The following is a 23,857-nucleotide window of genomic DNA, read 5'->3' on the forward strand; positions in this document are numbered from 1 at the left end:
AGCCAGGGTGTGATCCTGGAGACCCAGGATAGAGTTCCACATCGAGCTCCCTGTATGGAGCCTGCCTCTCCCTCTGCCTGTGTCTCTCATGAATAAATAAATAAAATCTTTTTAAAAAATTACAAAACAATGCTGAAAGCAATTATGTAAAGGGAAACATTCTAGATGACTTTTGATTTTTAAATTTTATTTAAATTCAATCTGCCGACATACATCTTCCAGTGCTCATCTCATCATGCACCCTCCTTAATGCCCATCACACAGCAGATGATTTAATATTGTTAAAATGGCAATACTCTCTGAATTGCTCTATAGATTCAATGCAATATCTATCAAAATTAAACTACCTTTCTCCAGAAATTGAAAAGTCAGTCCTTAAATTCAAATAGAAATGCAAGGTACCCAGAATAGTCAAAACAATCTTAACAAAGAACAAAGATGGAGGATTCACACTTCCCAAATTCTGTTTCCTACAAAGGTACAGTCATCTGTACTGTGTGGTAGTGGCATGAGGATAAACATATAGATCAGTGGAATGGAACTGAGTGTCTAGAACTACATATATGGGCAACTAACTTTTGACAACAGATTTGTGATATTGTGATTTATAATATGAAATACATAGTTGGTCTTTGTCCACTGTTCCTAGCACATATCTCCTAATACTCTTGTAATTTCCTATGCAAGAGTCATAGAGACATCTTTTGCTATAATACTTAACTTTGTTCCCAGCTTCTGAAGTAGCTCCAGATGGATGGAAGTGGAATGGATGGCTTTTCTTACTCATAACAACAAGCCCTTGAACCACAGCAGAGTTTACATTAATGAGCTAGGTGACATTTGGAAAACCCTCAAGGATATGGGCCAGTTGGCGAAAGAGTCTGAATTAATCATCAATGGCCAATAATTCCATCCATCATGCCTAGGAAATAAAGCCTCCACAGAAACCCTAAAGGATGGGATTTGGTGAACCTCTGAGTTGGTGAACACGTGGAGGTGCTGGGAGGGTGGTGTGCCCAGAGAGGGCATGGGAGTTCCACTCCTCCTCCCACATACTTGCCCTTTGCATCTCTCCCATCTGATTGTTATTAAGTAACATCCTTTTATAGTAAATTGGCAATATAGTAAGTAAAATCTTTTCCTGAGTTCTGTGAGCTATTCTAGTAAATTACCTGAACCTAAGAAAGGAGTCATGGGTACCTCCAATTCAAGGCTGGTTGGTCAGGAGTACAGGGAACAACCTGGACTCACAATTGGCATCTGAAAAGGGTTGGAGACAATCTTATGGGACTGAACTGTTTACCTGTGGGATCAAGTATTATCTCCAGGGATCCCTGGGTGGTGCAGCGGTTTGGCGCCTGCCTTTGGCCCAGGGTGCGATCCTGGAGACCCGGGATCGAATCCCACATTGGGCTCCCAGTGCATGGAGCCTGCTTCTCCCTCTGCTTGTGTCTCTGCCTCTCTCTCTCTGTGACTATCATAAATAAATAAAAATTAAAAAAAAAAGTATTATCTCCAGGTAGTGTCAGAATTGAGTTGTACTTGTAGACACCCAGCTGGTATCTAGAGAATCTCAGAATTGCTTGGTGTGGGGGAAAACTCCCACACATATGGTGACCAGAAGGGTAGGAAGTGATGTATACTATGAGTAGAGTATTAAAAGTAATGGAAATACACAGTAATGTGGTTTTCCTTTACAGATGTCCAACAATCCAATATGAAAAGAATAGTTTCTTAGAAAGACGATGCTGGGATCCCTGGGTGGCGCAGCGGTTTGGCGCCTGCCTTTGGCCCAGGGCGCGATCCTGGAGACCCGGGATCAAATCCCACATCGGGCTCCCGGTGCATGGAGCCTGCTTCTCCCTCTGCCTATGTCTCTGCCTCTCTCTCTCTCTCTGTGTGACTATCATAAATAAATAAAAATTAAAAAAAAAAAAAAAGAAAGACGATGCTGAGACAACTGGATATCCAAATGGAAAAGGTGAAAGTTCTAAAAGTAAGAACTAAAAAAGTATACACAGGTATAAATCTTCAAGACTCTGGATTAGGCAACAGTTTTTTACACATAACACCAAAAGCACAAGTGACAAAAAAAAAAAAGAAAAGAAAAGAAAATGAAAATCACAGAAATTATTATAAACTTTTGTACTTTCAAGGACACTATGAAGAAAGTTAAAAGACAACTCACACAATCAGAGAAAATGTTTGTAAATCACATATCTGATAAGAGACTACATATAAAGAATTTTAATATCCTTTTACAGGGCAGCCTGGGTGGCTCAGCAGTTTAGCACTGCCTTCAGCCCAGGGTGTGATCCTGGGGGCCTGGGATCGAGTCCCATGTCAGGCTCCCTGCATGGAGCCTGCTTCTCCCCCTACCTGTGTCTCTGCCTCTCTCTCTCTTTCTCTCATGAATAAATGGATAAAATATTAAAAAATAAAAATAAAATAAAATCCTTTTACATACAATAAATTCTTTAAGATTTTATTTATTTATTTGAGAGAAAGAATGCTGGTGAAAGAGAGGGAGCATAAGCAGAGTAGAGGGGTAGAGGGAGAAGCAGATTCCCCATTTTGCAGGGAGTCCAATATGGGGCTCGATCCCAGGACCCTGGATCATGACCTGAGCGGAAGGCAGATGCTTAACCGACTGAGCCCCTCAGGTGCCCCAGAATAAAACTCTTACATAGAGACTATGTATAGAATATAGAATATATAAATAATTTAAAAATATAAACAACACAACTCAATAATATAAAGACAAATGGCCCAATTTAAAATGGGCAAAGAATGTGAATAGAGTTTACTAAAGAAGATATATAGTAGCCAATATGCACATGAAAAGATACTCAACATCATTAGCCATTAGAGAAATACAAATCAAAATCACAATGAGATACCACTTCACACCCACTATGATGACTATAATCAAAATGACAGATAATAACAAGTGTTGTCAAGAATGTAGAGAAATTGGAATCCTCACACATACTAGTAGGAATGTAAAATGGTGTAGCCTCTTTGGAAAAGAGTTCTGGCATTTCCTCAAAAGTTTACCGTATGACCCAGCAATTTCACTTCTATAACACAAGAGAAATGAAAACATATGTTCATACAAAATTCTGTGCATGAATGTTCATAGTAGAATTATTCATAACAGCGAAAAAGTCAAAACAACCCAAATGTCTATCAACTGATGAATGGATAAACAAAATATGGTATATCCATATGCACAGAAGAGGTTTAACATAGCAGCCCTGACTATCTTTTAAAAGACTTAATTATAAGGTTGGTCCTTGGAGGACATTTGGGAACATGATTTCAGAAGTGTTCCTGGCATTCTATAAATGACAAGCATGGCACAAGCATGACAGGCTCATTCTGCCTGAACTATTTATATAAATAGTATGGTTTATGCTTAACACCTGCTTTCCTTCCAGGAGTCTGCAATATGGATGCACAATAGATACAGGGTGCCTACATGACAAACACCTAGTAAAAACTCTGGACAGAGCCTCTAATGAGCTCCCCTGGTTGGCAACATTTTAGAAGTGTTGTCATAACTCATTAACTAGGGGAATTAAGCATGTCCTGTGTGATTCCACTGGGAGAAGACTCTTAGAAGGTTGTGCCTAGTTTCCCATACTTCACTTCATATGCCTTTTCTTTTTATTTCTTTTGTAATAAATCATAGCCCAGAATAAGACTATATGCTGAGTCCTATAACTCACCAAATCATCAAACCTGAGGATGGTTGTGATGATCCTTTATCCATCATACGATGAAATATTCAGCCATGAAAACAAATGAAGAACTGACAAACACCACAACATCAATAAATCCTGAAAACATCACACTAAGTTTAAAAAGCCAGACATAAAAGGTCTTTTATTATATGATTCTATTTATATGAAATGCCCCAGATAGGCAAAACCATAAAGACAGAAAGTAGATTACTGACTGCCAGGAAATGGGAGAGGAGAGAGTGGGAAGTGACTGTTGGGGACATGAAACTTCTTTTTAGGATGGTGAAAGTATTCTGGAATTGGAGTGGTGGTAGTTGCAAAACACTGCATATATACTAAAGCCACTGAATTATACAGTTTAGAAGGGTGAATTTTAAGATGTGTGAATTTTATCTGTTTTTTAAAAGACTGAGAAAAGAAGGAGAGGAACTGGAGGCAGTGTAATAGATAACTCTTGAGCTTTATTACAAAAGGGTGCAGAGCATTAGAGTACTAGCTGGCAGAGTATTAGTTGAGAGGGAAGTGAGGTCAAGAAGGGCTTCTCTTATTTTTAAAATGGGGATAAAATATCATGTTTATATAACAATGAGAAGGTCCAAAAAAAAAAAAAGAAACTTCTTTTGGGGAAAACGAAAATTGCTGGAGCAATGTTCCTCAATAGGAGAAAAGAAATAGGGTGACAACTGGCGCACAAGTGGAGGGAACGGTTTTAGAAGCACTGACAGTTTATCAATAGTAACTGGGGAGAAGACAAAGCATATGGTGTAAATGGAACTAAATGAATAGATGTGGGAACAGTTTGTGAAAGTTCTCTTCTAATTGCTTTGATTTTCTCAGTGAAATAGGAAGAAAGGTCATCAAGTAAGAATGAAGATGGGGAAGAACAGCTGATGGCTCAACAAAAAGGAGGTGTGAAATCATCTAGGAGAGTAGGAGAGCAAATGGGACTAGGGAGATATAGTATGACTGCATTGAGTATGATTGACAGTCAGCACTAAGTGCTTACCTGAGGTTCATGGTCATAATTTAAAGTGAGACCAAATAGCCTATGTTTTTCTCTTGTCATTTAATTGTGTGGATGCAGGAGTAAAATAGTCAAAGAGCTGGATTTGAGGTTTGGGGTTTTGACATGCAAATAAGGCAAATTCAGAGGGGGCAAGGGGAGAAAGGCTGTATGTAAAGGAAGTGATATAATGATAGACAAATTTAAGCTAAAGTAAGGACAAGAGGATAAGAGACAATAAAACTGAGGTAAGAGTCATTACAGGTCCGGATGGAGTTGATAAATTATTATATTTGGGAGTTTTAAAGGAGTAAGGTAGAAAGACAGGAGGTGGAAGTTAGAGGTTGAGATGCTTGGAATCAAGATTATGCAGTTATTGATAATGACATGATTTAGGATTTGACACGGTAGTGAGGTAGTGTGGAGAACCAGATTACTAGAAGAATTAAAAGAACCAAAAGTCCATGGTATTGGAAACATTACCTATGTGACAATTGTAATTACCAAGAATTACATTACTAGAGAAATTAACAAGAATTTCTTTGAGAAATGAAAAGGACTGACTTCTAGGAAAAATAGTGGAGTAGGAGGATCTTAAGCACACCTCTCCCATGAATACAAGTATATAACACTCACATCTATGAAAATAACCTAGGAAATAAACTGAAGACTGGCAGAACAGATTCTCCACAGCTAAATGTAGAAAAGAGGACACATCAAAAAGGGCAGGAAGGGTGGAGATGCTGTCAGGAGTCAAATGGCCCTTGGGACTGTTTGTGGGAAAGAAGGATGCCATGGACATGAAGATGACCAGACACTAGCCACGGGGGACCCACATGGGAAAGATGAATCCCCATAATATTTGGCTTTAAAAACCAGATGGACTCAACAATCAGTGGGGCTTAACACCTGGAACTTTAAAAATCAGCAAGCAAAGCTCTGAGAGAGCCAGGAGTCCCCTCATTTAAGGAGAGAGCACAACAACAGCCACAATGAAATACAGCAGAGCTGCAGCAGTTTGAAAAATACCTGGGGCATATAAGAAGGGGTTTTGGGGGATCCCTGGGTGGCTCAGTGGTTTAGTGCCTGCCTTTGGCCCAGGGCGCGGTCCTGGAGTCCAAGGATCGAGTCCCGAGTCGGGCTCCCAGCGTGGAGCCTGCTTCTTCCTCTGCCTGTGTCTCTGCCTCTCTCTCTCTCTCTCTCTCTCTCTCTATGTCTATCATGAATAAATAAATAAAAACCTTAAAAAGGGGGGGAGGGGTTATTTGCTAATATCAGAGTGTGTGCTGGAGGGGTAGGGATCTTAGGGAACTTCTCCAAGAACAAAACAGCTGTTGAGCACCATTACCCTCCCCCACACCAAAGTCTAGCTACATGGGCACCTGCAGGAACAAGCAGAGCATGTACACTATCCTTTTACATGCTAAAGTATACTCCATACCCCAATTCTCCTACAGAAATGCCCTCTCCATCACAGCCTAGCCGAGACTTTTCCCCAGGGGCTACAGACCCCTACCCACAACTGACTGACACAGACCTACTGGCTCCTCACAACCCCATCCCACATTTTCCTGCAGACCTGCCCCATTCAATACGTCCTTGGCTGAAGCCCATCCAAAGCAGTGCCATAAGCCTGGCAGTATGCAAACAGCCCTAACAGGATCCATCAACATTTCAATGTGCCTCTGCTCTGGGGGAGAGGAGAAATTAATCACACATACTAGTCCAAATGCAGCCCCAGCATGGGTTGGGGACAGACATCAGGTCTGACGCGTACTCCACTCACCAATGAAAAATTCTCAGGAGACAATGCAGAAAAGTACCTGCAGTTCCATGCTACTGCATCTCTGGCAAATGCCTGATATGGCTCAATCAAGCCCAAAGTGGCCCCAGACTGGCCCACTAACAACACAGGGACCAAACTCTGGCCACAACAGGCAAAGAGAGCCATTGCAGACAACTACAATAAAGGCAAAAATGGTTCAGCCACAACACAGGGGAAAATACACCAAACATAAAAGATACCTTTGAAGTGCCAGGTTCTGGGGATACCTGGGTGGCTCAGTGGTTTAGCACCTGCCTTCAGCCCAGGGCATGGTCCTGGGGTCCCGGGATCGAGTCCTACATCAGGCTCCCTGCATGGAGCCTGCTTCTCCCTCTGCCTCTCTCTGCCTTTCTCTCTCTCTGTGTGTCTCATGAATAAATAAATAAAATCTTAAAAAAAAAAAAAGTGTCAGGTTCTAGTGAACAGGAGATACTGCACAATAGGCACTATAAGACCTCTTCTTCATAAGGTACTGTTTTCACAAGGAGGAGAGATAGCTAATTTTCCTAACACATATAAACAGATACAGAGAGTTAGATAACATGAGAAGACAGAGGAATATGTACTAAATGAAAGAACGGGACAAAATCATAGCAAGAGAGCTAAACAAATGGAGATAAGTAATATGCCTGATAGAGAATTTATAGTAATGGTCATGAAGATACTGACTGGATTTGAGAAAAGAGTGGAGGACCTCAGTGAAACACTCAACAAAGAGATAGAAATATGAAAAAGAGCCAATCAAAGAACTCAGCAACTGAAATTAAAAATACACTAGAGAGAAGAAATAGTACACTGGAGGAAGCAAAAAAAAAAAAAAAAAAAAAATTAGTCAGCAACCTGAACAACAGAGTAATGGAAAGCAATCAAGCTAAACAGGAGAGAGAAAAATAATAATAAAAAATTAAAATTGGGGATCCCTGGGTGGCGCAGTGGTTTAGCGCCTGCCTTTGGCCCAGGGCGCGATCCTGGAGACCCGGGATCGAATCCCACGTCGGGCTCCCGGTGCATGGAGCCTGCTTCTCCCTCTGCCTATGTCTCTGCCTCTCTCTCTCTCTTTCTCTCTCTCTGTGACTATCATAAAATAAATAAAAATTAAAAAAAAATTAAAATTGACTAAGGGAGCCCAGCAACATAGTCAAACATAATAATATTTGCATTATAGGGATCCAAGAAGGAGAAGATACAGAAAAGGGGGCAGAAAATTTATTTGAAAAATAATGCCAGAAAACTTACTGAATCTGGGGAAGGAAACAGAAATCCAGATCCAGAGGCATAGAGAGCTCTCAACAAAATCAACCCACAGAGGTCCACACAAAGACACATAGTAATTAAAATGGAGAAAAGTGGTTATAAAGAATTTTAAAAGCAGCAAGAGAAAAGAAAACAGTTATATACAGGGGAAAACCTCATAAGGCTATCAGCTGATTTTTCAGCAGAAACTTTGCAAACCAGAAGAAAATGGCAGGATATATTCAATGTACTAAAAGGAAAAAAACTGCAGCCAAGAATACTCTATCCAGCAAGGCTATCATTCACAACTGAAGAAGTTTCCCAGGCAAACAAAAGTTAAAGGAATTCATAACCACTAAACTAGCTCTACACGAAATTTTAAAAGTAACTCCTTTGGTAGAAAGATCACAAATAGTTGTTAAAAAAAAAAGCCAGAAGTACAAAAGCAGTAAAATTAAGTATATCTACTAAAATCAGTCAAGTGATTCCCAAACTAAAAGGATATAAAGTATGACATCATATACCTAAAATATAGCAGGGATGGGGGAAGAGAAGTTAAGAGTGGGTTCAAACTTCAGGAATCATCAACTTAATACAGAATGCTATATGTGTAAGATGTGTAGATATCATATCTATTGATTACCAGAAAACAAAAACAATAACCAAAGTGATATCCAAGCATATCACTAAAGAAACAGTGAGGGGGGATCCCTGGGTGGCGCAGCGGTTTGGCACCTGCCTTTGGCCCAGGGCGCGATCCTGGAGACCTGGGATCGAATCCCATGTCGGGCTCCCGGTGCATGGAGCCTGCTTCTCCCTCTGCCTGTGTCTCTGCCTCTCTCTCTGTGACTATCATAAATAAATAAAAAAAGAAAAAAAAAGAAACAGTGAGGGAAGAGAGTAAGAAATAAACAGAGAAGAACTACAAAAACAACCATAACATGCAACAAAATGGCAGTAAGCCCATACCTTTCCATAATTACTTTCAATGAAATAGGACTAAATGTACCAATAAAAAGATATAGAGTGACAGAACAGATAAAAAAGCAGGAACCATCTACAAGAGACTCATTTCATACTAAAGATACCCGCAGATTGAAAGTAAAGGAATGGAAAAGCAATCATTATGCAAATGGAAGTGAAAAGAAAGCCAAAGGAGCAATATTTATATTGGACAAAATAGACTTTAAAACAAGAGATGGAAAAGGACACTACATAATCACAAAGGGAACAATCCAACAAAAGTATATAACAACAACAAAACTCTAGGACCAAACAGCTTCACAGGTAAATTCCAACAAACACTTAAAGAAGAGTTAATACCTATTCTTCTCAAACTCTTCCAAAAAATAAAAGAGGAAGGAGATCTTCCAAATTCATTCCACGAAGCCAGCATTACCCTGATACCAATACCAGATAAAGACACCCAAAAAACCCCCAAAACTATAGGCCAATATGTCTGATGAATATAAATGCAAAAATCCTTAACAAAATACTAGCAAATCAAATCTAACAATGCATTAAAAAATCACTCACCATGATCAAATGGGATTTATTCCCAGGATGCAAGGGTGATTCAATATTCATAACTCAAAGTAATACAAGAGAAAGGATAAAAACCATATGATCATTTCAATAGATGCAGAAAAAGTATTTGACAAAGTATAATTACCATTCACGACAAAAACCCTCAACAAAGGAGATTTAGAGGGAACATACCTCAGTGATAAAGGCCATATATAAAACCCCCAAAGATAACATCATCTTCAATGGGGAAAAACTGAGAGCATTTCTCTTAAGATCAGGAATAAGACAAGGATGTCCACTCTCACCACTTTTATTCAACATAGTATTGGAAGTCTTAGCCCCAGCAATCAGGAAGAAAAAATAAAAGACATTCAAACTGGTAAAGAAGTAAAACTTTCACTATTTGCAGATGACATGATACTATACATAGAAAACTAAAGATTCCACCAAAAAACTACTAGAACTGATAAATGAATTCAGTAAAGTCACAGGATACAAAATCCATTGCATTTCTATACAATAATAAAGAAGCAGCAGAAAGAGAAATTAAGAAAACAAACCCATTTATAATTACACTCGAAATAATAAAATACCTAGGAATAAGTTTAACCAAGGAGGTAAAAGATGTACTCTGAGAACTATAAAACACTGATGAAAGAAATTGTAGATGACACAATGAAATGGACATATATTCCATTCTCATGGATTGGAAGGACAAATATTGTTAAAATGTCTATATTACCAAGGATGCCTCGGTAGCTCAGTTAAGTGTCTAATTGTTCATTTTGGCTTAGGTCATGGTCTCAGGGTCATGAGATTGAGCCCAGCATCAGGTCCAAGCTCAATGCAGAGTCTGCTTGAGATTCTTCCCTCTTCCTCTCCTTCCTTTTCTGTCCCACCCTGTACTTGTGCTCTCTCTCCAATCAATCTTTTAAAAAAAAGTCTATAAAAACAATGTCTACAATACCCAAAGCAATCTATACATGCAAAACAATCCCTATCAAAATACCAATAGCATTTTTCACAGAACTAGAACAACCTTAAAATTTGGATAGAACCACGAAAGACCCCGAATAGCCAAAAAACAATCTTGAAAAAAAGACAAAGCTGGAGGTATCACAACCCCAGATTTGAAGATATACTGCAAAGCTATAGTAATCAAAACAGTATGGTACTGGCATAAAAATATAAACACGGATTAATGAACTGGATAGAGAACCCAGAAATAAAACCATGAGTATATGGTAAACCAATCTTCAGTAAAGGAAGCAAGAATATGCAACAGGGAAAAGTCTCTTCAATAAATGGTGTTGGGGGACGCCGGAGTGGCTCAGCGGTTGAGCGTCTGCCTTCGGCTCAGGGCATGATCCTGGCATCTGGGATCGAGTCCCACATCAGGCTCCTTGCAGGAAGCCTGTTTCTGTCTCTGCCTCTCTCTCTCTCTCTCGTCTCTCAGGAATAAACAAATAAAATCTTAAAAAATAAAAAATTTTTTAACAATGGTGTTGGGAAAACTGAACCACTTCACACCAACATGAAAATAAACTTGACATGAATTAAGGACCTAAATGAGAGACCTGAAACCATTAAAATCATAGAAAAGAGCACAGGCAGTAACACCTCTGACATTACCCATACCAACATTTTTCTAGATATGTCTCCAGAGGCAAGGAAAATAAAAGCAAAAATAAACTACTGGCACTATATCAAAATAAAAGGCTTCTGCACAGCAAGGAAACAATCAATGAAACTAAAAGACAATCCAGTGAATGGGAGAAGATATTTGTAAATGACATATCCGATAAAGGGTCAGTATCCAAAATATATAAAGAACTTACACAACTCAACACCAAAACAAAAAACAAACAAAAAACCCTCAAAAATCCCATTAAATAATATGCAGAGGACCTGAGTAGGTATTTTTCCAAATAAGACAGACAGATGGCAACTGACACATAGAAAGATGTTCAACAGTACTGATCAGGGAAATGCAAATCAAAACCACAATGAAATATCACCTCATACCACTCATGATGGCTAGAATAAAAAAGACAAGAAACTAGTGTTGGGAAGGATGTAGAAAAAAAGGAACCCTTGTACACTGTTGGTGGGAATGCAAAACTGGTGTAGCCACTGTGGAAAACAGTATGGAGGTTCCTCAAAAAGTTAAAAATAGAATTACTATATGATCCAGTAATTCCACTACTGGGTATTTATCCAAAGAATACAAAAGTACTAATTGAAAGATTATATGTACCTCTATGCTGACTGCAGCATTATGTACAATAACCAAATTATGGAAGCAACCCAAATATCCATCAACAGATGAATGGATAAAGAAGGTATGGTATATATACATAATGAAATATTACTGAGCCATAAAAAAAGAATATAATCTTGCCAGCTGCAACAACATAAATGGATCAAGAGAATATAATGGGTTTTTAAAAAAGGTTTTATTTATTTATTCGAGAGAGAAAGAGAGAGAAAGAGGCAGAGACACACAGGCAGAGGGAGAAGCAGGCTCCTTACAGGGAGCCCAATGTGGGACTCAATCCCAGGACCCTGGAATCACACCCTGAGCTGAAGGCAGATGCTCAACCACTGAGCCAACCAGGTGTCCCAAGAGGATACCATGTTAAGGGAAATAAGTCAGAGAAAGACAAATACCATACAATTTCACTCACATGTGGAATTTAAGAAACAAAACAAAGAAAAAGAAGAGACAAACCAAAAAGCAGACTCTTAACTACAGAGAACAAACAGATGGTTACCAGGGGGGCGGTAGGTGAGGAGGATGGATGAAATAGGTTAAGGGGATTAAGAGTACACTTACCATGATGAGCACTGAGTAATGTACAAAATTACTGCACGTACAATCACTATATTGTACACCTGACTAATATAACACCGTATTGTTAACTAAGGAACTAAAATTAAAATTAATTAACATTTTTAGAAAGTAAGAAAGAAGAAATGAGGAGGACTGACTTGGGGGAGTACAGAGGACTGGCTCATGAGATTTAAAGACAGGCAGTTTAGAAGATGGGAGGAAGAAAGATCTAAAGGCAGCAATTGGTTATCAAATGTTTTAAAACGTCCCTGGAAATTCGGTTTATTCAAGTATGCTGAGGCCAAATGATGAGGAAATGACTGCCATTGAAAAGATAGTTTGTAATTTACAGTCCCCAATTGGAAAGAGGCACACCACACCAGGAATGGCCACATGGGGAAGCAATAGGGTTGGTTTGGAAGCAGGAGGGAGGGCAAAGCACCGCAAAAGCCTTTATTGTGTTTTCTGTGGGAAACAAGGAGTGAGACAAAATAAGCAGCTGAAGAAGCTTAATATTAGATAGTTTTAATAATTGGGGATGGGAGTGGGGTGGGGTGAGGTGGGGTAGGGGGTACTCTGGGCTATAAGGATGGCCTTTAGTTGCCTAGTACTTGGCCCTGGGAAGATTAAGGCAGAGAAATACTGCCTTGTGGAATGTAAGAACCAGATTGAGGAGGTGGGTGTTGGAATGAATGCAGAATTACTTCATGTGCTCAATAGGAATTACCTAACCCTGGGGGGAACAATCTCTACTGTCAGTGAGGCCCCAGATGCCAGAGCAACAATAATACAGAAAATAAGAAAATATAGTTAAATACAGTTAATACAAGACATCTATCCCACCCACTTCCAGTCTTGTTAGTATAAGAAATATGAGAGAGAAAATAACCACCACCTGAAAAAAAAAAAAAAAAAAAAACCACCACCTGAAAATGCTGCCGGGGAAACAGAATCTTTGTTTCTGTACTGTTCAATGTGTTTATCTTACTGACAAGTTATCTTAGCATTCCGCAGTTATTGATGTTATGTTGAAAATTCAAAGGTCAGGGCACCTGGGTAGCTCAGTGGTTGAGCGTTGGCATTTGGCCCAGGGCGTGACCCTGGGGCCCTGGGATGAGTTCTCCATCAGGCTCCCAGCAGGGAGCCTGGTTCTCCCTCTGCCTATATTTCTGCCTCTCTGTGTCTCTCATGAATAAGTAAATAAAATCTTTAAAAAAAAAAAAAAAAGAAAAAATTCAAAGGCTATTTCTCTTAAAAACAAAAACAGACTATGGAATAAACAATCGGAGAGTAAAAAAAAGCCTTTCCTAGCACACGCATACACACAGATATACATACTCTGACAATGACAACGTGTTAAGTCTTCTTGGGAAATCAAAGATTTTTATGATACTAAGTTGAATTTTAATTGTTATTATTTTTATTTTTTTATTATTATTTTTTAATTTTTATTTATTTTTTATTCAGAGGCAGAGAGAGAGAGAGAGAGAGAGGCAGGCAGAGAGGCAGAGACACAGGCAGAGCGAGAAGCAGGCTCCATGCAGGGAGCCTGACGTGGGACTCGATCCTGGGTCTCCAGGATCACACCCCAGGCCGCAGGCGGCGGCGGCGCTAAACCGCTGCACCACCGGGACTGCCCTAAGTTGAATTTTTAAATTTTAGTCATGAAGTCATGAAGCAAGAACTATTTTCCACTGCCAATCATTTGAATCATATATGATGTTGTATATACAACAGTTTTTCACAGACTGTTATTTCTACTCTAACTCAAGTGCATAATATCAAAGGACTCTATAGTAAGTAGCAATACAGTATCTCAAAAAATTTTATTGGTTGTCTAAAGAGAAAGGATGTGCAATAAAGCCACTAATAACAACTGAATTTCATAAGTAAAATTTTTAAAATTATTTTTTCTGAAGTTCTATTAAAAAAATTAATCTCAATATTTTACATTATAATCCTCTTCTACTTTATATTAATATAGATGAGATTTCAATGCAATCTGCTAAAAAATAAGGGGTACATCACAAGCACTTTTGCAAGACACTACACGAGATACCACTGAGGATGTGTACATCAATGAGATGATCTAATATCAAAAAGCTTACATAACCACAGACGTACATGACTAACCTAATACAATACAAAATGTGATTATGTGCTTTAAATAGAGGCCTGTGAAGGGCTATGAAGCACAAAGCCATCTACTCCAACCAACCTCCTTGTTCTAAATATGAGAAAACTGAGGCTCAAAGAAATAAAACAAGATAATGCATAGCCCAAAGGCAGATCTCTGCCTTGTTGTCAAGTCCAGTGCCTCCTCCACTTTACTATGCTGTCTATCTTTTTTTTTTCTATTACTTTTAATGACAATAAATAAAGGAAAACAGTGGTATAGTTTCTTCTTTTCTCTGATATACAAAAATTTGATATATCCTATGCATCTTCATCTAAACATACACTCAAAGGGTGCCTGGCTGGCTCAGTCAGTAGAGCATGCCACTCTTGATCTTGGGGTTGTGAGTTTGAGCCCCACATTGGGTGCAGAGATTACTTACAAGTAAAATATTTTTTTTTAAAAAAAGAAAATAAACATACACTCCAGAAATACATCATTTCATAGGGCCTAGTACAGGCCTACTACTATAAATAACACTTATTAAAATGTATTCAGTGCTTACAATATGCCATACCACTGTGCTAAGTGCTTTATAAGCGTCTTATTTAACCCACACAAAGAGATATAATCTTGAGAAACTACATTAAAAAAGACCTCCTTCCTGGATACATTTAGCAAAAATGGGTGTCAAATAATTATACATACATGAAAATAATAGTAAAGCATTAAAATGAAATTCTAATCAATTAGAATGGGGATTAATTTAAACTAATTTCTCCCATTACTTAGGTGATTAAAATTCTAAGTTCAGCAAACACAAGTCCCTAAAATCACTAACGAGTTCAATGGATGTTCTGTTTTCAAAAATTTTGACCACACACAAGCCAAAAGAATAAAAAGTTATGATCTCATATTTTTACAAACATAATTTGAAGTTTTTGCACACCAATAACATAGAAGTCAGTATATAGCAATGGTTCTCAACAGGAGGTAATTCTACCCCCAAGAGGACATTTGGCAACATCTGGCAGACATTGTGATTGTCACAATTCAGGGGGTGGGGGCTCAAGAAGAATGCTACTTGCATCTAGGGGCTAGTGGACAGGGATACTGCTAAACATATAAGATGCACAGCACAGACCCTAAAACAAAGAATTATCCAACCCAACGTATCAATAGTGCCACTGTCAAAAAATCTTGGCACAGAGTAACTCATTCAAATTACTAGAGAAAACACCATTTTTCCTCCTTTAGGCTCAGTCTCAAATTACTACTTACTTAGTCTTTTTGAACACTAAGCTTCTAATACTCTAATATTTAGCCTCTACTAATACTAATTACTAAGATAATTTGTTATTTAAATGAATAGATTTTTTTAGGTTATAAAAGATACGAAAAAACAGGAAATTAAACATACATATATATTTAAAACATAAAGATATATTAGACTTAAATATAAGAGAATAAAGATAAACACTTACTGTAAAAATGTTCTAAATTCTGAAGCTTCAAAGTTCTCCACAGCAATAGACTCATGATTTGTTAAATTATCAGATGTCTGTCCAATAGTATGAAAATAGAAATCAGGAACCCTTGCTAAAAGGACTGCTTTGTGCGCTTTGAACAAAGTACAACCTACAGAAAAAGTAACATCTGTATGGATTTCTTCCCTTAGGAGCCTGTAATGAATAAAAAGGAACCATAGTTTAGTGATAATCAAAAATATAAAATAATTTTTCAAAATAGCACGAACTAAAAATATAGAGGTAAATAACAAAATTTAAAAAGGTTAATATGAAAATGAGTTTGTTCTCAGTTCATTCCAAAGAACACTGTTTAATACTGGCTTAGAATCTAATTTTCTAAAATTTATAGTGAAAACAAAAGGTGATCACACTAAAAAGAGTAAGACTATTTTTCAAAAAATATCTTTTAATTCCTTCTGGCAATAATAAAATTTATTTTCTGGCTATTTATGTGGACTTTCCTTTAAAATGTACCTACATTAGATTTCAGAACAAGAACACAAAGTCATATGGTCATTGACTATTGAAAAGAATAAAAATTTTTAAATCTTATTAAAATAAGCCAAAAAAAAAAAAAAAAGGAAAATGTCAACAAAACAAACAAGCTGAGTATAATAGACAATACAGATTAGAAACTGGTACACTTTGTTCTGACTATTGTTAAATACCAAGTCTGAAATGCAGGCCTGGCCATCAAGAATGTGACATTTAAGTCCTTTTCCAGTTTTTTCCTCACACAAAGAGTACAAACCATGCTCTAATCTATTATTAAAATGATGGGCTCATGGGGTAACCCATTTAAATCCCTTTACTAATGCACATGGTTATGGTAAAGCCCACTGATTACATGTAAAGTGATGGAAGAACGGAAATCAGCATCATAATACAAACTGTCATAATCTCTTGTCCCTGTGGTAAATATATATTTCTATTCTCTAAACACTAAATAATATTTCATATCACTATATCATTATCCTTGGCAAGGTATGTATTTTCAGAGGATTTCCATATCACAAGATATAACTGGCAATCACACCAGTACAGTATAGGAGGTACAAAGGTACAAGTAATGGATAAAGATATCCATTACACTGAAAGCTCAGAATGTTGCCACAGACATTCACACTCCCCCAAGACCAAGTTAATGGCTTCTTCCTCTGATCCCAAAACACTCAGTGCATACCTCTATTATAGCACTTCTGTCATTGCATCATTATTTGTATGCGTCTTTCTCCCTACTAGACAATAAACTCCCAAAGGCAAAAACTGTATATTCAGTATACAGAGCTCAATATCTGCTTGTTGAATTTTGTTGTATTTTACCCTTAACAAAACAAAGGCTTCAGAACACAAAACTTTCAGATCCTTGGAAACAATAAGCAAACAGAAGCATTTTAGTCAATATCTTAATCAATAATTTTCATAAGTGGCTTTTAAAGCTATGGAAAAATGCAACCGGTCTCTCAAACATTAATAAAAACTCAAATTGGACAAATACTCAATTTGTTCCTTCCTCCCACCCACCTTCTCATCATCTTCCCTTCCTCCCCAAGTAAGTAATCAATGCAGCTGGTAGCCATATAACCATCACTAGGGAATCTGCCTTGTTCTTAATACATGCTCATGAGTATTTGTTAAATAAAAAAATTTAATGTGTTTAAAAAATTGCTAATATGAAACTATAGTGCCTTTTATTTTATAAAACTATATCAGTTACAAGCATATCTTGTGTGCTACAATTAACAGAATTATCTGACTCAGACTGGCTTAAATATTAAAGGGATTTATTTGCTTATCTAAAAGTAAAGTCTAGAGGAAGGACAGGTTGGAGCAAAGGCTCAACCATGTCAAGATCCAGCTTCTTTCTATTTCATTTCTCTGCCAACTATTGCGTTAACCTATCTAATGCATTTTGGACTGCTGATTATCACAAAAAATGTACTGAGCATGAACTATATACCAGGCACTGGGGACAGGTAGATGACTAAACATATGTGCCCTTGAGGATTTTACTAAATAGTAGGGAAGATATGCCTGAAAATTAAGGAGTGTGATATATTCGATAACACAAATTTTTTTCAGAGACAGACGTAAAAGACCTTACAGAGGGCAAGAAAACCAAATGAGATTTTAAAGATCAAACAAGAGTTGGTCAGGGAAGCAAGGCAAGGTCATAGAGAGTTAGTTCCTGGCTCCACATTCCTTGCTAAGGTATGTGTGAGTATGGAGCTACAAACTGGTCAGCATAGAGTACTGTGGGGCTAAGCGACAGAGGAAGCTTCTGGGATAAAGACATGTAAGAAGAAAAGAGTTTAACTCCATCTTACAGTTGAAGGCGAATCACCAAACGTTTTGAAACACAAATTCATTTTTCAAAATATCACCTATTAGTTGTGTAGACGAGGAATTTGGAGGAAATGAGAAAATTACTGCACAACACAGATGAATGATGTAAAGGCTTGAGCTAGAAGAGATCAATGGTGATAGAGACTGAGGAATGGAATTAAAATATACGTTGATAATAAAATTGGCAGGACTTGGTGACTGGATGTAGAAGGTGAATAGAAGGGAATAACCTCTCTTTTTCGGCTTGGACAACTGGGTACTGATATACCACTAACCTTTACTGTGTATCTGTTACTCCAATCTTCATTCTCAACTCCAGACATATTTCCAATTGTCTCCTGGATAGGATTTCCTCAGCATTCACCTTACTCCTCCCTTTCAAATGCCCTAAGATTTGGCGCCATCTTCTATGTTTCCCTTTCTCTGTATCTCCACATGTAATTGGTCACTGAGCCCATCAATTGTACATGTGAATCCCTTTCACTTTTTCCATTGCCCCTGCCATTATGTATTTCTTGACTATTAAAAAATCTCCTAACTGGTTTCCTTGTTCCTAATTTCTCAACTTAAAATCTAAATATGTTAATCCTCTATTTAAAAAACACCAATGGCTCTCCACTATCTTCACAATACATTCCAAACTTTTCACTGAAGAAAGAAGGCCTCCGCGGTCTATTCTTAGTTTACCCATTTCACCCTCATCTGCTGTCACTTTGGTTGCAGGCCATACCCACAATCCCCTCCCAAAAAGCTACCAAATTCATTTATCATTTACATATGGCTCAGCTTAGTAGCACATGACCCTGATGCTCTTAACCACATCTGAATGGAAAATGGAATAAGCCAAGGTTAGCCAAGAGCCAATATGGTAGTTAAAGCTGCAAACTCTAACAGAAATGTTCTATAATAAACAGAAACCAACTGATAACACTGTAAGAGAGTTTCAAAGCAAATCTAAGAGTAAGAAAAAGGAATGGCTAAGGACAGAAGCAGAGATGAAGGAACAAAATTACTGAAAGATCAGTTTGTAAAACTACTGCAAAGAAAGCACACTGACTGGCTCATATTCCGGTTATAGGACCTTGGGCAAATCATTTTAATGTTTCTGGAGTCAGAGTGTCAAGGTTTTTATTCACTCTATCCCTTCATCCTCAATGTTCAATTTCCTTATCTGTTAAATGGGAATAATATTGGGACACCTGAGTGGCTCAGCGGTTGAGAGTCTGCCTCTGGCTCAGGTTGTGATCCCGGGTTCTGGGATCAAGTCCCGCATCAGGCCCCTGCGGGAGGCCTGCTTCTCCCTCTGCCTGTGTCTCTGTGGGTCTCTCATGAATAAATAAATAAAAACCTTTAATAAATAAATAAATAAATGGGAATACTACCAAGACTTACCTCACAGGGTACTAACTAAAACATGTCAACCTAGCATCTATCTAATAGTAGAATAGCAGTAAGTTTAGCTATTTTTCTTACAATTGTCCTGAATAATGGTCCATTTCTCAATGAGGTCTTACAGTATAGCTGCTATCATATTCCAGGCAACTTTCCAATTCTACATTAGGTCGGATCTGGCTTTTTGACCACTGAAACAGTTTCCTATTTTATTCACTTCTCCATATACCCTATTATCTTAGGTAACCCAGAGATGTTTCTGTTCCTTGCTGTTTGGAAGAATCTAACACAACTTGCTTTCCCAAAATAAATCAAACTTTTTCAAATCTCTGTGCCTTTGTAAAAGCCATTCCCTTTGTTTAGATATCCTAATTCTCCCTTCCTGATCTTTACCTAGTCAACTTTTAATCAATCCTCAGGAGATCACTCAAATGTCACCCTAAAAAGCCTTCCCCAAACTCATGCCAGTCCCCATAACTTTTGTTTGGCTATTACTTCTTTTACTAAAGTGTAAGCACAATAATCAAAGCTATGTCTTATTAATCTTTGATTTTTCATGACCTAGTACAAATCTAGGTACATAGTGGGTGCTAATACTTCATTAATATTTGCAGAATAAATCCATTATATTGTGTTTGGAAAGGATTAATTTGGCACAGCAATTAGGGTGGCTGGGAACACAAATGAAATTTTCTTGTTTAAAAAAACTACTTTTTTTTTTTTTTTTTTTTGCTTGTAAGAGGAACTTAGGAGTTCAGGCTCGTATCCTTAATTACTGTTCAGATGAGGCTAAAGATAATACTTTAGCCTCATTTTCTTTATATAAATTAGATCTGTTCTCTTCCTTAAATGCCTTGCACCTTAAAGCTCACAATATAGCCAGGAGAATAAAGCCACTGAAGAGGATTGTCTCCTTCCAGATTCACCCTGGAAACAGAACAACTTCAGCTTTATTTTTCCATCTTTTACATTAATCCCCCACTGGTGGAGACAAAAGAGCATCTCTACTGGATAGGCCCAAGTTAAAAGGAAATTTTTTTACTTTATAGAAAGCCTAGTTTATAGCTGCTGGAGCCTAAGTGTTGGTGATAGCACTTTTAAAAATGTAGAATGCTGTACCACTGTTGGTTATTAGTTATTATGTTTACTTTAGTTCAGTCTTAAAGTCTGACCCAAGCAGCCAGCATCAGCATCACCATCACCTGGGACCTTGTGAGAAATGCAAAAGCTCTATTCCTGACCAACTGAAGGAGCACTGTGGCCTGGGACCCAGTAAATCTAAATCTTAACAAGCCCTCCAGGTGATTCTGATGCACACGAATGCTCACAAAATCAGTTTTGGTGGAAATGGCAGTTGGCTAGGGAATATTTCCAAGCTTCATTTTCTTTATAAACTGAGATGTCATCAACTGGATTCACCACAGCCCGAGTTAAGCTCCGGAAACAACCCTCCGTTTGCTCGCATCCTCGTGGGAGCTGGGAGTTGTCGGGAGCTGTGGAGTGTTCTAGGTGGAGAGGGGAAGCCAGGTTGCAATCAGGAAGAATTTCTATGGAAGCATTTCTAGTAAATTGTTTAAAGAGTTCAGAAGTAAGAGACCTCCGTGACTCCACTAATTTGTTCTATTTTTCCTTATCCTATATATTCATTTGTACACCTAATCTGTCATGTTTCTCAAACTGTTTAAACTTATTTAAGTGTACGTTTCAGGACCCCCAAGCCTGGACCCATCTCGACCTTAGCGATCTGTCTTTCAAGATGTAAGCCTATTCGAGTTATTCTGTCTTAAACTGGTGCTGCACGTCACGACGATACTCCTGGTGATTTCCTTTTTTTAAATCGCCTACGTACTCTCCGAGGTGCTCGGGATTGCTTTCCGACGAGAGAACCGCTCCGTCTGTGAGGAGATCGGTGCACGTCCCACAAAAGCCTGAGGCGAGGAGAGCGCGGAGGGGAGGGATGGAGAGGCCGAGAAGGAGCCACGGCTTCTTGGGCGGAGATGGATGCAAGCAGCCAGAGTTCCCGCCTCCTCCTACCTGAGCAGATCCTGGCTGAGCTGCTCCGATACCACCGCCTTCAGCCGGCGCCGCTCACAGGGCCCCTTCCTTTGCAACCCCTTACTGCAAACTGCAGGGGACCCCAGAAGTACCGCGGGCGCCGCGCTGCCCTCCCCACAGCCGGCCATGTCCCACGGCGGCGCGGCGCCACGCCGCAGGCCCGGTACAGCACCTCGACCTCCGGCTGTGGAAGAAGGGGGCGTTTCCGACCGAACGCTCGGCTCCGGCCCGAATCCGCCCCTCAGGGAAAGGTTGACGCCTCTCGGGTTTGCACTCGGCCCCTGACGGCCGCGGGACGGCTCTCCGCGGCGACACGTGACCCGGGAAGGCTGTGCGCAGGCGCAGTAGCTCTGTTTACCTCGGCCCGCGGGCGCCCCGCCCCCACTGCCCGGGAAGCAAACGGTCTGGAGGAAGGGACCGGCCTCTCGGGCTGTTTTTCCTCGCAGCGTTTGCTCGGCGGGGGCTTTTATTGCGGGCCGGGTTCGTATCGACCTGTGAGCCTTTCCACATTGTGTCTTCCTGGGACGTCAGCGCGCTTTTTTTTATTTTTTCTTTCTTCCCCAGGAAAGAACAGTTCACAGGACCTTTTTTTTTTTTTTAATTTTATTTATTTATGATAGTCACAGAGAGAGAGAGAGAGAGAGAGGCAGAGACACAGGCAGAGGGAGAAGCAGGCTCCATGCACCGGGAGCCCGACGTGGGATTCGATCCCGGATCTCCAGGATCGCGCCCTGGGACAAAGGCAGGCGCCAAACCGCTGCGCCACCCAGGGATCCCCACAGGACCTTTTCTGTGGCGAGTCACGCTCGCTCGTTTTGTTGCTTTGGGCGAGAAAAGCCGGGGGTGTGAGGAGCCGGGAAAGAACTGCGTGAAATCGGCAAGAGTTAGAACACCCCCGAGTCCTCTGCGAAGGGTGTGTACAGAGTCCACAAGGCCCCCCATCGCTTTCTAACCCAGGGAGTGGCTCAGATAACCGCTCGGGGACGTTTAGCTGAGAAATACCAGCTCGTATTCCAGGGCTTTGCATATAAAACCAGAATATTTATGGGGAGGAAGGAAGGAGGCAAGGCTGAAGGAGCAGGGCAGTGAGTGGACTGGTGGGCCATGGAATTTTGAACATTTTGGCCTGAAGAAAATATCTGGACTGGATATAATTAAAAAAAAAATTTTTTTTTGACACTTTGACCGAAGGAAGAAAGCTCAATAATTCCGCTTCGTTCCAAAGCTGCGCACAAAGGATCCTTTATCATTGGTTGGTTTGAATCAGTTTTCAAGCGATTCAAAAGTTACATGTGGTTCTTGCGTCTCTCTTCCAAATACCAAGTATTTGGAAAAATAGATGGGCCTTGTACCATAAGATTGGCCCAAAAGTAGCTGTTTGGCCAAATAATGCCCCTCTGAAGTTTTCAGACACGATAATGAAAAATAATAAATTAAATAAATAAATAAATAAGTAAATAAATAACTGGATAATCGAATCTCTATTCCTGTGGAAAAGAGGAGTGTCAAAAATAATAACAGTATTTACTGAATGCTTATTAGGTGAGAGAACTGCTTTATATACATTACCTCAGTCTTCACAGCCACCACTTAGGTACATACTAACATGAGCGAAATCTGCAGGTGAGGAAGATGAGGCATGACAGGACAGGTAACTTCAGAAAGGTCACACAGCCCATGTAGTGGTGGTCTAGGTATTAAAGGGTAGGCTGACTAGCAACCAACTCTTCCCTTTCAAAGTCCTGCAAGAGTTCCACCATGTCCCTTCATCAAGGAAATAACAGGCATTTTTACAATGCACAATTGCATTAACTCACTGGTTCAGAATTTTTGACAGAATGGTTTTCTGGTTCATATAATTTAATTCTCTTAAAAACACCTTAGGCAATTGACTATGTGAAGTGATTAAAGAAAAAGTGAGCCTTTAAAAAACAAAAATCTTACAAATAAATAAAAAATTTAAACGAAGATCTTGTCAATAATGCTCCACATTTCACCATCAGAGAATTTTTACTTAAAGCATTATTTTCTGTTAAAAATAAAAAAGCATATTCATTTTCATTAATTCAGGCTATGAGGTCATTTAATGTGAGTGACGTTATCAGATTTTTTTTTTCCTGAGAGACATTTAGGAAGAAAAGAGAATCCTAAGTAACTAGCAAAGGGAGCATTGAAGGTAGATACAGCTAAATCCATAATTTTGGGTTGGGCTGGCGTTAACTATGATACTCACGTGTGAAAAATCAATTTAG

At 39.1% G+C, this 23,857-nt stretch overlaps 1 protein-coding gene across 2 annotated transcripts in view; it reads right to left on the reverse strand.

Annotated features, from left to right (window-relative positions):
* Positions 1-21,920, reverse strand: part of BTBD8 (BTB domain containing 8) — a 93,233-nt gene extending 71,313 nt beyond the window's left edge. The window contains exons 1-2 of one of the 2 annotated variants that reach the window (XM_025417666.3): positions 21,585-21,920; positions 15,768-15,965 (exon numbers count right to left, since the gene is read on the reverse strand). In XM_025417666.3, coding sequence (XP_025273451.1) covers positions 15,768-15,965; positions 21,585-21,733 — 347 coding nt within the window. In that variant the 5' untranslated portion in view covers positions 21,734-21,920. The remainder of the gene's footprint in view (positions 1-15,767; positions 15,966-21,584) is intronic. The other variant, XM_025417667.3, reaches the window with a different exon arrangement.
* Between the last annotated feature and the right edge of the window lie 1,937 nt (positions 21,921-23,857).

The sequence above is a fragment of the Canis lupus genome, chromosome 6 (assembly GCF_003254725.2).
Source record: "Canis lupus dingo isolate Sandy chromosome 6, ASM325472v2, whole genome shotgun sequence".
Taxonomy (NCBI): domain Eukaryota; kingdom Metazoa; phylum Chordata; class Mammalia; order Carnivora; family Canidae; genus Canis; species Canis lupus.